This window comes from Syngnathus scovelli, chromosome 9 (genome assembly GCF_024217435.2).
Source record: "Syngnathus scovelli strain Florida chromosome 9, RoL_Ssco_1.2, whole genome shotgun sequence".
Classification (NCBI taxonomy): domain Eukaryota; kingdom Metazoa; phylum Chordata; class Actinopteri; order Syngnathiformes; family Syngnathidae; genus Syngnathus; species Syngnathus scovelli.
Window position 1 is genome coordinate 3017890 of NC_090855.1, and position 14076 is coordinate 3031965.

Genomic DNA, 14076 nt, shown 5'->3' on the forward strand with positions numbered 1-14076 from the left:
TTTTTTTTTTAACTCAAAATCGAGATTTGAGCTTTAATTTCAAATCCAACAGAATTTGCAGATGTTTTTACCATAATTCAGTAAAATTCCGGAACTTCGCACATGCTATTACGTCATCAGACAGCAATGATATGAAACTAAATTTGATGACTGCACAAATGACTTTACTCACAACATAATTATAAAACAGACGACTATCCTGATTAAATCTAAACCCGATGTTGCCATATTATATTATTATTGCTATAATGTTGCTAAACAGATATTTTGGTCCATTCCACTGAGGAGGATGTGTGCGTGTTTGTGCATGTATGTGTGGAAAAGGGGAGGCGGCAGATGAATTTCACAATAACGTGTCTCAGAGGAAGTTTGGACACTCACGATACGAACAGTGCAAAGATTGTTTGGAGGAGATCCACAAGCAGGATTGATTCTGGAGGCGATGTGAACATTTTGCGACTCCTCTCGTTTCGGGGGGGAGATTTAAATAACATGTGCCGTTTTCATTCTCTGCTGTGGGTTCTGTGCGCTACGCGGGTTTGCAGTATTTTCCAGGGGACTTGTCTGAAAAAAGGTAAACTTCAACCTCTCTTATTCACTATTTAAATCTCTTATTTTATTGAGATTTAAATAAAAGAAAATAATGTCGTTTTTTTGCTGTATGTGAGCATTGATTGCATTTTTAAAATTCTTCTGGTAGTTTGGTGGAGCTACACAAATAAACTGTGATTTATTTACTTTTATCGGATCATGGATGAGCAATTGAGTCATAATTCTTAAGAATTTCATTAGTGCATATTTGTTTCTAATTTTTTTAGTCCCCTCCAGCTGTTCGGCCTCTTTCGTGTAAGAAAGTGTTTGCTCAAAATCTGGCTAAAGGTCATTTAGTGTCAACATTTCTCTCTCTCTCTGTCCAAAATGTCAAGCGTGAACTCAGAACCGATTGAGGTCATAGTGGTTATTCAAATATGAGAAAGCATGTTGGGAATATTGTGCACAGAAAAAGGAAATTAAGAATTAAAGAAGGTGGTACACATTTTCTAGTTTGGAGAGTGTGAAAAAATATATATGTGTATATATTATAAATTTATAAAAAATAATAAAATATATATGTAAATATAAAATTTAAATATATATATATGCAAGACTTACAAAAACAAAAAATAAATAAAAATGCAGTTACATTAGTATGGTCCAATGGAATTAATTTATACTGCTACCATTTCTCTTCAGAGCCTCCTCCCGGAGTGTTGGTGGTGTCCCCGGGAAGTCGTTTGGTTCTGACCTGTGATGGCGACGTGAGGGTGGATGGTGCTAAAGTCAAAGTGGCTAAACACACTTCCAGTGACAAAGAAACATCTCGTGAGATACACAACAGCGATGGAGACTTAACAAAAACTGATATGAATGCATCAAAGGATAAAAGTCAAGAAGAAGGACTTCAGAGGACCGGACATACATCATCATTTGTGGTCCAGCCGAGCAGTACGCCTCTAAAGGACGAAAACACAGATGACAACAAGGGGACTAGGGGGGTCAAAGGAAAGTCCAAGTGGAAATGGAACGGGAAGACAGTGGGGAAAGGACATCGGGACTGGGAGGGCTTCACGTTGGGAAAGAGCGGGACGGACCTCTTTGTGAACTCGCTGGGACTGGAAAATTCTGGAAATTACACTTGTTTGTATAGAAGTCAAGTCATCTTCTCCTTGAAGGTGGTTGTGGCAGGTGAGAGAACAATGTTGAACAATTTCAATCAAATTAACCTTGACAGCAACTCTTTCATTAGCCTGTGCGCAGCGGCTTTGCTAGCTTGATTAGCGCCGTGTTAGCTCTTAAGCAAGAGATTAACACTTTTTTCACAATAATAATCAGAATGTTTAGACTTGTGGAGTCACATTCAACACATTATTGTAAAGAATTTTTTTCAAGTTGACTTGCTCTTTAATTAAATATGGCACCATGATGTGATGCTAATTGTTTACATTCTTCATATTGTCTAACCGCTATGGAAATGAGATGCTTTAATAGTTTTAGACGAGTATTTTGGGGGCATTATTGAGAATGATTCAGATGAAGCATTAACAGTGAGGGTTCATGTGCTTTATTGTAGAACCTCCAGAAGTTCCCAGCCTGTCCTGCACCAAAAAGTCACCCAGCAGTAAGATCCGCTGTGATTGGACGCCTCAGAAGCCGATGACGTTACATCCAAACTGCTATCTCCTAATCAATAAATGGTAAGAATTGTAGCTCGATATGTTGCCACTGTCGGGATGATATGAGTTTTATCAGCGTAATAAAAGTATAAAATAATAAAAATATTAATTAAAACGCCACTTTATATATTTCGTTAAGCTTTGGCTTGGATGTTAACATTTCTCTGTGCCAAATTCCAAAGATGACAATGGAGTTATTTAAAGCTGTAATTTTCCTATGTTTATTTCCTCTTGAGTGAATGACCCTTTCGTCTCTGGTTCTGGCCCAGGCCCAGTGACAGTTTCCATCATGCTCGATGTTCCTTCTCCTCCCAGCGGTCCCGCTGCTGGTGTGTTCTGGAGCACAACGAGGATGAACTCAGGACACTTCACATGGCCTACTTGTGCGTCACAAACATGGCAGGAAACGCTACCAGCGCCATCTTGTCTTTTAATCCCTTGGATATTTGTAAGTCCGTAAACTTACTGTATGATGTTTAGCGTTTGAAAGTAAATCGTTTTTTTTTTCCTCTAGTGAAGCCTGACCCTCCGTCGGCGGTGTCGGTCCGACAGGAAGTGGGATACGAGAACAGGATGACGGTGAACTGGACTTTCCCTGCTTCCTGGAAATCGCAGGATAGTTATTATGAACTCGTGTTTCAACTCAAATACCGACCCGTCGACTCGTCAAGCTTAAGTTTGCAGGTACACAACGATAATGTCACATTAGCCAAGGCTAAAAAAATTAACTGTGGCCTGATTTAAGGAGATTTTAACCTAAGATCGAGATGACCTCTCAGATTTTTCTTTCAAAAAATTGGTGTCAGAAATGACGATAATAATAATTACCGATGTGGTTTGTGTTGTCAGCTGAAGTCGATCAAAGGCCGCCGCTCGTTCACTATCACCGACGTGATCCCGGGCGTGAAGTACATGATCCAGATCAGAACCAAGGATGAATTCGATGGTCTCTGGAGCGAATGGACTGCACCCGTTTATGCCAGCAGCTGGATTGGTAATTATACAAAAAAAAAAAAAAAAAAAGTCAACCTTAATTGCAAAATAACATCATGTATTGCTGGAAGTGTGATTAAGATCTTGTCCTGTCCGAACGCTTGTTGATCCACCCTAGACATAAACGGCAAGCTCAAACGTTGGCGCTGTGATTTCCTTCCTGCATGTCTGACTTTCCGAAACGCATTCCAAGGAGTTATAAACACGGCACCGCACACCTACTTTTTTACTGCCAATTGCGACTCTTCCGTTCTTTGTTTCTCTTGTATATGTATTTTTTAAAAAAATAAATAAAAGGCAAACTGTTCTGTTTTTACAAAAATAAATCACATCAATCATAATAAACACAGTGTTGGATGAAATAAAATTAAAAATGATGTACTGTATATTGTTTTCACAAGCTTTGTTTCATTTCAGACTTAAGGACACATGAGCCGATTGACTTGCTGATTGATGATCTGCTGAATGTAACGGTAAAGAAACCTGCTTGTGTCGTCATAATGTGTTACTAGAAAATTTGATTTATTTTTTAGAACAGTAAATTCACCCTTTTACCTTTTTTCTTACATTGATCCTGTAGTTTCCTGAGGATGAAGGTTCGGGCACAGAGGAACCATCTGAAGGTGAGCCAACCTGCAAACAATTTTCCAAGTTACTAAAAGTGAGATGCAGGAAGGAAAGATGTTAAAATGTACTTTGGCTGGGCTCTTGTGACTTTGCAGCAATTCCCGAATTGAGCGTCAGTCCCATAATGATGTCACATCATATCATTTGGATCTCCTGCTTGTTTGCTATCCTCGCCGTTATTTTGGCTGCTTATATGTTCAGGTAAAACTCAAATTACAGCATTGTAGAGTCAAATATTTTCATTTTTGGAGGCACAAACTGTATAAAATTGTAATTCTAACATTTGTTCCATTTCAGACACAAAGAAAAATTCCTCACCAAGGTGCACAGTCTAAGTTTCAGGAGCAAATACAAAGGACCAGCCCAGCCCAAACCTGCTGTCCCGGTCGCACCAGAAGGTCAAGCCCTGGTGACCTTTGACACCCCACGTCCCGAGGAAGAACTCCCCGTTAGCGAGGAGGAAGAGGATCCAGGTGAAATTGATGCGGAGACGGAGAGAAGAGAAGCAATTCACTTCAACAATACAAGCTATTTTTTCATGCAGAGCGAGTGAGGAGATAAAATGAACTCGGAATGTTTATAACACCAGGAAAAGCTTTTATATAAATATAGAAGGTGTAACAATAAACTGTGACAGTCACACTCGTGACTCTGTACCCGTTGGCCAATTGCGTATGTCACAATATTGGGCAACATCTGGCCATTATTCTGCTGGAATATTTTTTCATTCCTTTTACTCTCTGCTTCTATTTTCGGCTTTATATGTGGCACATAAAAGAAGCAAAGGGTAAGAAAAATGAATGAGTGTCTTTTTAAGCTACTCTGTTTTTATTATGTACTATATTGTAAAGTGTATTGATGAATTTTGTACCATGTTTGTAAATAGCTCCACCTGGATGAAAATGATTGGCAATACCCGTTTATGATGTCATCGTTTCCATTTTGTCTCAAAAGCAATTAAACGTGAAGCGTACCAATCAACTGTTGTGTCGCCCTCTTGTGGACACAATGGATAACTGCAAGCGAGCGTTTCCATAGCAACGGTTGTTTGTGTCATTGGCAGATGACCGCCATGTTTTTGTACTTTTAAGCTTAATTTGGAACCCAAAAAGCACAAATGTCTGTTCAAGGCGGATTTGGCGTCCTGAATGCCGAACAACTGGAGAAACTGCGCCAGTTCAAAGTAAGACAAGAAAAAAAAACAGGACGTGGACATTTGATGAAATCTCTTATTTGACACCAGATTCAAACGAGGATCGACAATGAGCATTATCTGATGGCTCATCCCGAGGTGGAGGTCATGGTTGAAGATTTCCTCAGGTTTGATCAATTTGTTTTTTATACAGTCTGCTAAAATAACCACAATAAATATTTTGTTTTTCAGAGAAGTGCTTCTTAAAAAGCCCACTCACATTCGTGCGTTTGCTGCTGGTGAGTATCAAGAACACATAATAGAAAATAAATTGAAAGGAAAGGAGAGAGAATGTGGTTGCATAAATGTACACACCCTCTTAAATAGGGTTGTGGCTGTTCTTAGAATTAATCAATCACATTAAAAACTTGTTAAATTGTTTTATCTTAATATTGACTTCAAATAGAATGTTCTTATTTAATATTTTCCATTATGTCTTTCAGAGCATTTCACCAACCCCGATCTTCACATTGGTATTAATGCTAAAATGGCGACCATCAATATGGATGCATAAAAGGCTGGTTACTCATTTAGAATTTTTTTTTTTTTTAATTCTTGTTGAAACTTTGAAGGATGGAAATAAAAGATGACAAATGAATCATGTGACAATGTGCCACATTTTTATTCATTTTTCTTCATAGACATTTGAGCATCTAGATAAAAACCCTTGCTAAAGCGTCGATTGCTCACCTGAGACAGATTGATCACAAATGCACGCAACTTGCGAGATTAACTATACACAAGGGACATTTTTATAAAAAAAAGGAAAAACACTTTGTTAACGTCCAATGAGCGACTGATTACAATCATTTGAACTCTTTTTTTGCAGTAAGAACGAGATACACATAGCTTTTATATCAACAACACTCTACAAGCAAACAATTTAAATATTAATTTGTGATCATCAGTTTTGAAGCTTTGAGATGTTTACGACAAAAACTGATAACTGACCGCTCAAAGCGCAGCTAAATCAACTCAAGCATGAATGTCCCGTTGAATTTCACTGCTCCGAAAAACATTTACTACAAAAATATATCTTTGTTCATCTTTCCAAGCCAGCAAAATATGGTGACCGTCAGAAAAATGTGAGTAAACTGAGATGAGAACGCAGTGAATATGGACTTTTGCGTGGAATTTTTGTGAAAGTAAAAATGTGCCTTGGCTTAAAACAGTTTAGGGAACACTGCTGCAGATCCCTTTTTTTATTTTTTATTTTGTTTCGGAGGTCATCGGTCTACTTTCTAACTACAGTGGAACCTCCCGAGTACATTTTGAACTTTTCCCTTTGGATTTTTTTTTTTTTTTGTGTGTGAGATGAGTCACTCTTGGCTGCTCGGTACATGACAATGTGTTCTACATCAGTGATAAAAGAGTGCAAGGTCAGCTTTTTTTTTTTTTTTTTAGGTGGGTCTATATGACGAGACTCACGTTCAAGGAGTGCAGTGATTTAAAATGTTTTAAAGCCTTTATAAGTACAAATCTATTGTCCTACCTGCTACGGAATAACATTTCGGTGTTTTCTCACTTATTAAGTGAATCATATTTGTTTTGAAATCAGAACAGCTTGGAAGTTCCACTGTATTTGATATCCTGAGTGTCTGCCACGTGTGGAAGGTTAAGGCCTTACGGGAATCATCTTTGATTGGTTGAGCTTCAAATGCAACCAATGAATAAAACGCAAAACCGATCTGCGGGATTTCAATCTTGACCTGAGCAAAACAGGTATTTTTCAAGCAGTCACATTTTTAAAAAGGAGGTTTTACGTTTTGACCGTGAAAAAAATGCTCATTATCATATTCGATAAGGCACGACGTGAAGGTCTACTCACGCGCTAAGTTGGTTTCCCCGTGTTTCTTGCATTGATAAAAGCCATGCCGTGAGTTCGGAAGTGCGTGTTGAGATCCGTGGCCTTGTCAAAGTGCTTGCCGCACACTTTACAGCTCAACGCGTCGTCGTCTTCCTTGCCCTGACTTTGCGAGGAGGGCGAGGCGGGGCAGCCGAGAGAATTCTCATCGGCTTTCTTGTTGTTGACGGGGGACAGGGCCGCCGCCGCCGCGCTCTGGTCTTTATGCTGCTCGGCGAACACGTCGCGTACCTTGTGGCTGATGAAGAGGTGGCGTGCCAGCGACTTGGTGGAAGTGAAGCAGGCGCCGCACTGTGTGCACTGCTGCCCGCCGCCGTCCGCCCCCACCCGATGCTGGATGATGTGCGCCTGGAAGGTGGGCTGGTCTTCCGTGGTGAAGCCGCAAGGGGCGCAACGGAACCCGGACTCGGGGGGAGAATAAGGCGCGGAGGCCGATCTTAACTTTTTCGAGGGAGCGAACTCGTCGTCGCGTTCCGTCTTGACGGCCGCTCGTCGTCTGCGACGGGTCAGCGAAGCGCCGTCCAGTTCCGAGGAGCTGTCGGCCTCGTCTGTGGCTCCCTGCTGAAATGACACCGATTTAAATAAACATGGCCGCCTTATGAGGGACAACTCGGATAACGGCTTACCTCCTGGCTCATGGCGTCCATGCCGTGTCGAAGCTGGATGTGTTTGTCCAACATGGCTCTGCTGCTGAATGTTTTCTTGCTGCCTGTGCAGAACCTACCAGAACACAACGACATGACTTTTATCTCATACGACATTATGTAAAGGAGAAAGTGACATATAAATAGTGAGCGTCTAATATTCGGGGCAAAATGTCATTTTTATAGAAGTCACTCACTGGCAGCGGAAGCGACTGGCGGCCTTGTGTTTCTCGCGGATGTGGCGTCTCAGGCTGGATGCGGAGGAGAAGGAGCTCTCGCATTTGTTACAAGGGAAGTTTTTCAAGGTCTGAAAGCACACAGCGACATGAAAAAAAGAAAAAAAAAAGCTGTCTGGCTGGAACCTGCTTAAAAAATAAAAAAACATTTTTGCTTTCCAACCTTGCCATGTTGTTTAGCCATGTGACTTATGTACTCTTGTGAGTCAGCGTAGCATTCCTGGCAGTGAACGCACGTCCACCCCGTTGTGGCCACCGTCGCCCCGGCGTTAACGACGACCTCCTCGCCGTCTTCCCCGTCCGAGCTTTCTAACTTGACCGCGTGCTGAGGACAGGAAGAAGCAGGGGCGGAGGCTAATGCTAGCTTGGATGACTTGTGACTCTGAAGAAGAAGAACGGAAGATTAAAACGTGACAAATTGCGACAAAAATAAAAATGAGTATACCTTGAAATGCTCCATGAGTATATTTCTCTGAGGAAACATCTTGTTGCAATCTGGACATTTATACACGTGAACCTTTTGACTGGCTAAATGTGTGTCAAAATGGTTGTACAGCAAAGACTTTTGCGTGAAAACCGTGGCGCACATCACACATTTGTAGATCAGCCTGCGATAAACAAATTATGGTGTTAAGAGCGACTCCATTTTGGTTAAATGTCAGCGAGGGCGGCGGCGTACATGGCCTGGCCGTTGGTTACGGTGGGATGCTGCGCGCTGATGTGGCTCTGTATGCTAGGCGCCGATTTGAACGCCATGGGGCAGCTGAGGCACTTGTGGAAAATGTCACAATGGGCTTGTTGGATGTGAGCCTTCACCGAATTCAGCCCGCCAAACACCACCAAGCAACTGGGGCATCTGTACAGGCAAAAACCATGAGCGCTCGCAGAAGCATTTAGGGGGCGGGGCATCAACATTTATTTCCATTTAGGGAGCGAAATTGCATACCTGTAGCCGATGCGTCGCGAAAAGTGCAAACAAACGTGATCAAGATGCGACTGGAAGGCTTCTGGCTTGACCGTGCCGCCGCACTCGGGGCAGACGTGCGGCGGCGCGTTGCCTCGATGGATGCGCTGGTGAGCCGCCGCGCTGCAGGCGTTGGGCAGGAGCATCGGCGGCGAGCATTCCGTGCACGGCTGGGATGAACCAAAAAAAAAAAAATTACAGCTCGGGTGTCCGTTTTTAAAACAAAACGTTTGACTCACTGTGCTTTCGGCTTGTTTGATTTCTTGGAAATGCAGGATCACTTCCTTTTTGCCGTCGAACTTTGTCTGACATTCGAGACATTTATAACCGATGTGCTGCGCCGCGTCCGATTTCTTGTTAGGGGACGATTGGCGTGGTTGCGCTTTGCCCTGCGGGGTGGACTGACCTAAAACACATGACAGCAAATATAGTCCGTTCCAAAATACATTAAACTCAAACATGTTTTCAAAACAAACTGTACGAACAAGCGAGCCGCTGACCGTTGAGTTCAATCTGGCTTATCATCTGCTCCAAGGGCACGGGTTTCATGACAAGGTGCGAGCACTGCATGATCAGGCCTCGCTCCTTGTGCTCGCGGGCGTGGAGAAGAAGGCTGCACTTGTTGTAGAAGGCCAGCCGCTTGGAGCAGTGGTTGCACGTCACCTCGATGCGCAGAGAGCGCCGGTCGTAGTGGCGGGCCAGACTCTGCTCCAGGGCGAAGGCGTCGCCGCACTCCAAACATCGATAACCCTGTCAAAGGGTCAGTGGAAATTTAAATTTAAACTGAACTCCATTGTATGTGTTTTTCAAGTCAAAATAATGCTCGTCAAATAATTAAAAAAAAAAATATTGATTAAATAAGACAATTAATTAAAATTTTAAAAAATCCAAAATGTGTTTTTCAAGTAAAAATAATGCTTGTCAAAAAAAAAAAAAATTGATTAAATAAGACAATTAATTAAAATAAAAAAAAATAATCTTTATCATCTGATTCTTTTTAATTAAGGACTTTTTTTTTGGTGGAGTTTGTCAGAAGTTACCTGAGCGGGCAAAGGAAGGCCCCACTCGGCTGGAGGCGAGCTCAGGTCGGGTTTATAGCTGGGCAGCAGGTTCTTATTGGTGAGAATCTTATTGAAGCTTTCCACCAGGTTGGTCTGGCTCTTGGAGATGATGGCCCCGCTGCTGTTAACAATGGAGGCGGGTCGGCTGCTGCCCTGAGGGGAACTCTGCAGAGTCTTCTGACCCAGCAAGCGCAGGTTGACGCCACCGGGGCCGGTCGTGGGAGGAAAAGGCGTGGTTTTGGCCGCGTTCACAACGGCGCGGGTGAATTTCGATTTGATGGCCACTGAACGTTTGTCTTTGATTTCTGGAAGCCCTGCGCGAGACTGCTGAGAACCCCCCCTCTTGTTTTTCGCCTTTGATGAAGATTTGGACGAATCCGCAGCCTTAGAAGTGGCTCTCGAACCTCTTTTGAGCGTCGTCTTCATTAAACTCCCCGCGGGCACTTTGATTTTAACTTTGAGGGGCAACAATTCGGGTGGTTCTGTTTTAGCAGACACGGTGTCGGACGGGTCCTCGTTTAGAGTTTGCCCATCTTCTGCGGCTATTCTGCTGTCATCAGGTCTGTCTTCTTGGTTGGGCTCACTGCTTTGGTTTCCCGACTCAGGGCTCCGATTGGGAAACGGGAGCCCCGTCTCACTGGGCGGTGGACTCTCAGGAGACTCCCTTTCGTCAATCACATGCTCGGGGTATTTCTCCTCCTGCACTGGTGCCAAATGACAGCTCTGAAGGTCCGTCGGTGGCGACGGTGGAGCTGCGATGGAAACGGGCTTCTCCTCCTGCTCAGTCAGCATTTCAAGAGTGCACGAGGTGGTCTCGGGAGAGACGCACAGCTCCCGTTGATGTCTGACGCTGTGTTTCAGTTTGGGAGGCGACGGCATGATGAATTCCGGGCTTTCGTGGATCACCAACGGGCTTCCCAAATCTGGTTCTGAGTCGTCCTCGTCCAAGTGAGAGGTGTTCTTTTTGCCCAGATCCCCGTTGTGTGATAAAGGTGAAGACGGCGTATGAGGGAGGAGGTGTGCTTCTTCCTTTTGAGGCAAGCCAGACTGAGGAGAGGGAGGAATAGATAATTGGGTGGACTCCAGTTGCTGCTGGGGCTTCAAACTGATCACATCTTCAATCATGTCCCTGACCGACTCAATCTCCATCGCATCGCCTTCGTTGTCATCGTTCAGCGGGGAATGCCGGTGCTGTAGTGCCGCACTGGATCCTTGCTGGTCACTAACGGCAGACCCATTAAGGCAGTTGGCAATCTGGGCGGCACTGACGTTCATCTTGAGATGAGATTCTAAAAGAGAGCTAGCATGGTCGTTTTTCATTCCATCGTCGTCATCTTCTTCATCACAGGGTCGCACGGTGTTCATCACTATCACGCTGACAGCAGGAGGGGCAATGTGCAAGGCAGGGGAGCCAGGTTGGGGTGAATGTTTTCTTTCATGAGTCGAAACATCATCCTCTTCTGGACTTGACTGGATGGCATCGATGTCAGGGATATCAAACGCTGCTAGCAAATCATCAAAGTCTGGGGTCTTCACGTCCCCCATGGTTTAAAACCTGACAAGACAAAGTCTGCTTTATTGTCCATTTCTTCACATGTCAAGACATAAATACTTGAAGAGTACATACATAAATGACAGTCATGAATGAAAAGCTACAGTGGAGGTGGCACTTGAACTTACACCTTTGTCAAGGGACCCATCTGACCTCTGTATGACATCTCTTCCTCATGTTATTAATCTTACACTGTTTTATTCAGTAACTGTTTCCCCATTACCATTCGAAAAGCAACATGTTCCTGCAGAAATAACTGCAAATGTGGTGGGCTTACATGGCGAAGATAAACTGATATTTCTCAGCTTCATTCATAATAACAATTTGGAACATACCTTACTACTTTCGGCACGAAGTGATGATTCAACAAGTGGACCTTTGGCTAACAGCTCAACTTTAGCACGTCACGGGTAGCTGGCGAATCTAGCATCGCTCCGATAAAAGTCATAAAACGCTTTGCCCGAAAGAATTAATTACTAATCCAACGTGTCATGTTTAATGTTTGTTATAGGTGCATTTCTTGAGTATATTGATTCGTACAGGATTCAAATGAAACGTTGTTACGTACCAACGAACCGTAGTTGAATCTTGACTTTTCACTCCGTCGCGCAAATTCTACGTCATCACGTCGTGCGACACGACTTAGTTTTTTTAAATAAAAAAAATCGTGCAATATCCTATTTATGATTGCGCAAATTTATTAGGCATTTTATTTTTTTAAACAAAATATATTTACATTCTAGGGATGAAACCTCAAGGTAAAAAGTAACGTTGAAAGAACATGTTTAGTATCTAGATAAAACGCAAGCAGATGTAACGATATGTCAAATCAGTGTTTTATTGTTGCATTATAATGAATTTGGGGTTAAATTCAAACGTGTTTCACCGTGTTTACCAAACTATGATACTTTCGAGCACTATCTTGGAAATTAATTCATGACGTTACGGCGGTGCATGATGGGTAATGTAGTTTTTGAGGGTTTGGACACATTCCCACCTGAGAGCGATCGCAGCTGTTTTGCTATGAAACAGCACTACACTTCAATGAGCTAAAGGCATCGCGTTGCACAATTTAAAACTTTCCACATTTGTTTATTCGAGAGACCAGATGTTCAAAATCCTTATCCATTACATAATGTTACATATAAATATCGACGAAAGGGAACTCGCCTGTCTGATTAAAGCTGCACACTCAAGACAAGGTAAGACATTTGTTTTCCTTTAGAATAACTCTGAATATTGCTTTAATATAAAGTATGTAGGAATAATGTTTCCATTTCATGCATTTGACTGTGGACAACACTGACTTCCTTTCAGATGGTGAAACTCTTGGTTTTCATGATGATGCTTGCATCATGTTATGCAGAAACCCAAGGTACTCACCACACACATACAAACACAAAAATGTGCTAAGCAATACAGAAAATGCGTCACTGTTGTTGTTGAATGTCTTAATCATTCTTGATGTGCGTGCAGATCTTTCTGGAAAAGCCTTTGTCTTCCCGAGGGAAACTGCCAGAGACCACGTGAAACTGATGACACCCAAAACATCCTTCAATGCATTAACCGTCTGTCTCAGGTAATTAGGATATCGTTTACATTAAGACAGCAGATTTATGGCAAAGTGTAAATTTGTCGTTTTCTATCTTTGCTCAGATTCGTCACTGATCTCACCAGAAACTACGTCCTTTTCTCTCTGGCCACGCCGACAATCAGCAACGGCTTTGGGCTCTTCAAAAAAAGCACGAACGATGTCATCAGTATGACTGTACGGGACATCAGTACTGCATTCCTGGCTCTGTCTTTTCCTCCAAATACCTGGCACACTATGTGTTCCACCTGGAACTCTGAAAATGGCATTGCTCAGTTGTGGGTGGATGGCAAGCCCACCATCAAGAGGTTCATCCAGTCGGGACAACCCATCAGCGGTAAGCCCATCACCATCCTGGGCCAAGAGCAGGACAATTACGGGGGAGGCTTTGATGCCACTCAATCCTTCATCGGCATGATCTCTCGAGTTCACATGTGGGACCATGTCATCCATCCCTATGAGATCCAACGCTACGAGACTGACTCAAACTTCACCCCTGGGAACGTGTTCAACTGGAGAGCCCTCGACTTTGAAATTGTTGGTAACATTTTGGTTGAGGATGAAGTCTTTATTCAATGAAATCACATTCCGTGAAAACTTTCTGGGTTCCCAGAAGGCATGTTTTCCCAAAAACCTCATAATCCCAACACCAATTAATCCCATTTCAGGAAAAGTCACAATGTTGCGATAACAAATTCATAGAGAAGAAAAAAAAGTATATTTTACCCAGATAAAGTTGTAATATTATAATAAAGTTCATTTTTAAAAGGAATGGGGTGTGTAGACTTTTTATAACCACTGTACACTAATTAGAGGTTTCAACTAATCAAAAAGTATTGGAAGGATCTGCACACCATCTTGGAAATCAATTTGTGACGTCACAGCAGTGCATGATGGGTAATGTAGTTTGGAGTTCCACTATCGTGCACCAGAGATCGATGGATGACGGATAAGCGCCAGATCAGGGGTGAGCTAAGGACAACATGTTGCACAATTTAAAACTTTTCCTATTTGTTTACTCGAGAGACCAGAAGTTCAAAATTCGTATCCATTACATAATGATACATATAAATATCGATGAAAGCGAACTTGCCTGTCTGCTCAAAGCTGCAAGACAAGGTAAGTTTGTTTTCCTTTTT

General features: G+C 42.6%; 4 protein-coding genes across 5 annotated transcripts; 3 read left to right on the forward strand and 1 right to left on the reverse strand.

The window, feature by feature from the left end:
* Nucleotides 1-352: 352 nt before the first annotated feature.
* Nucleotides 353-4814, forward strand: il6r (interleukin 6 receptor). The gene is made up of 10 exons (XM_049730927.2): nucleotides 353-574; nucleotides 1234-1725; nucleotides 2111-2234; nucleotides 2483-2661; nucleotides 2728-2897; nucleotides 3063-3207; nucleotides 3624-3679; nucleotides 3787-3829; nucleotides 3929-4034; nucleotides 4131-4814. Exons 1-10 carry the CDS (start codon nucleotides 493-495, stop codon nucleotides 4384-4386), a joined length of 1653 nt encoding a protein of 550 aa, XP_049586884.1. The 5' UTR covers nucleotides 353-492; the 3' UTR covers nucleotides 4387-4814.
* Nucleotides 4815-4866: 52 nt separating this feature from the next.
* LOC125975459 (RIIa domain-containing protein 1) lies at nucleotides 4867-5628 on the forward strand. Its single transcript, XM_049731061.1, has 4 exons — nucleotides 4867-5016; nucleotides 5077-5153; nucleotides 5218-5264; nucleotides 5469-5628. The coding sequence occupies exons 1-4, from the start codon at nucleotides 4951-4953 to the stop codon at nucleotides 5537-5539; spliced, it is 261 nt and encodes an 86-aa protein (XP_049587018.1). The 5' UTR covers nucleotides 4867-4950; the 3' UTR covers nucleotides 5540-5628.
* Nucleotides 5624-11979, reverse strand: znf687a (zinc finger protein 687a). 2 transcript variants are annotated; one of them, XM_068652086.1, is made up of 11 exons: nucleotides 11915-11979; nucleotides 9774-11349; nucleotides 9234-9483; nucleotides 8973-9139; nucleotides 8716-8903; nucleotides 8449-8625; nucleotides 8215-8377; nucleotides 7933-8151; nucleotides 7731-7840; nucleotides 7516-7609; nucleotides 5624-7447 (listed from the first exon to the last, which is right to left on the reverse strand). In XM_068652086.1, exons 2-11 carry the CDS (start codon nucleotides 11337-11339, stop codon nucleotides 6857-6859), a joined length of 3525 nt encoding a protein of 1174 aa, XP_068508187.1. In that variant the 5' UTR covers nucleotides 11340-11349; nucleotides 11915-11979; the 3' UTR covers nucleotides 5624-6856. The 2 variants fall into 2 exon arrangements, with proteins under 2 accessions (XP_068508187.1, XP_068508186.1); XM_068652085.1 differs by having other exon boundaries at nucleotides 5624-7450.
* A 351-nt stretch (nucleotides 11980-12330) lies between these two features.
* Nucleotides 12331-13709, forward strand: LOC125975436 (C-reactive protein). The gene is made up of 4 exons (XM_049731026.1): nucleotides 12331-12548; nucleotides 12664-12721; nucleotides 12823-12925; nucleotides 13003-13709. The coding sequence occupies exons 2-4, from the start codon at nucleotides 12664-12666 to the stop codon at nucleotides 13514-13516; spliced, it is 675 nt and encodes a 224-aa protein (XP_049586983.1). The 5' UTR covers nucleotides 12331-12548; the 3' UTR covers nucleotides 13517-13709.
* Nucleotides 13710-14076: the final 367 nt, after the last annotated feature.

Coding starts and splice junctions, on each gene's coding strand:
- il6r (XM_049730927.2), top strand. CDS start 493: ATGTGCCGTTTTCATTCTCTGCTGTGGGTTCTGTGCGCTACGCGGGTT. Junction 2,662..2,727: donor TTTTAATCCCTTGGATATTT/GTAAGTCCGTAA, acceptor TTTTTCCTCTAG/TGAAGCCTGACCCTCCGTCG. Junction 2,898..3,062: donor CGTCAAGCTTAAGTTTGCAG/GTACACAACGAT, acceptor TTGTGTTGTCAG/CTGAAGTCGATCAAAGGCCG.
- LOC125975459 (XM_049731061.1), top strand. CDS start 4,951: ATGTCTGTTCAAGGCGGATTTGGCGTCCTGAATGCCGAACAACTGGAG. Junction 5,017..5,076: donor AGAAACTGCGCCAGTTCAAA/GTAAGACAAGAA, acceptor ATTTGACACCAG/ATTCAAACGAGGATCGACAA. Junction 5,154..5,217: donor ATGGTTGAAGATTTCCTCAG/GTTTGATCAATT, acceptor TTTGTTTTTCAG/AGAAGTGCTTCTTAAAAAGC.
- znf687a (XM_068652085.1), bottom strand. CDS start 11,339: ATGGGGGACGTGAAGACCCCAGACTTTGATGATTTGCTAGCAGCGTTT. Junction 9,140..9,233: donor AAGCCAGATTGAACTCAACG/GTCAGCGGCTCG, acceptor CATGTGTTTTAG/GTCAGTCCACCCCGCAGGGC. Junction 8,152..8,214: donor TACTCATGGAGCATTTCAAG/GTATACTCATTT, acceptor CTTCTTCTTCAG/AGTCACAAGTCATCCAAGCT.
- LOC125975436 (XM_049731026.1), top strand. CDS start 12,664: ATGGTGAAACTCTTGGTTTTCATGATGATGCTTGCATCATGTTATGCA. Junction 12,722..12,822: donor ATGTTATGCAGAAACCCAAG/GTACTCACCACA, acceptor ATGTGCGTGCAG/ATCTTTCTGGAAAAGCCTTT. Junction 12,926..13,002: donor GCATTAACCGTCTGTCTCAG/GTAATTAGGATA, acceptor ATCTTTGCTCAG/ATTCGTCACTGATCTCACCA.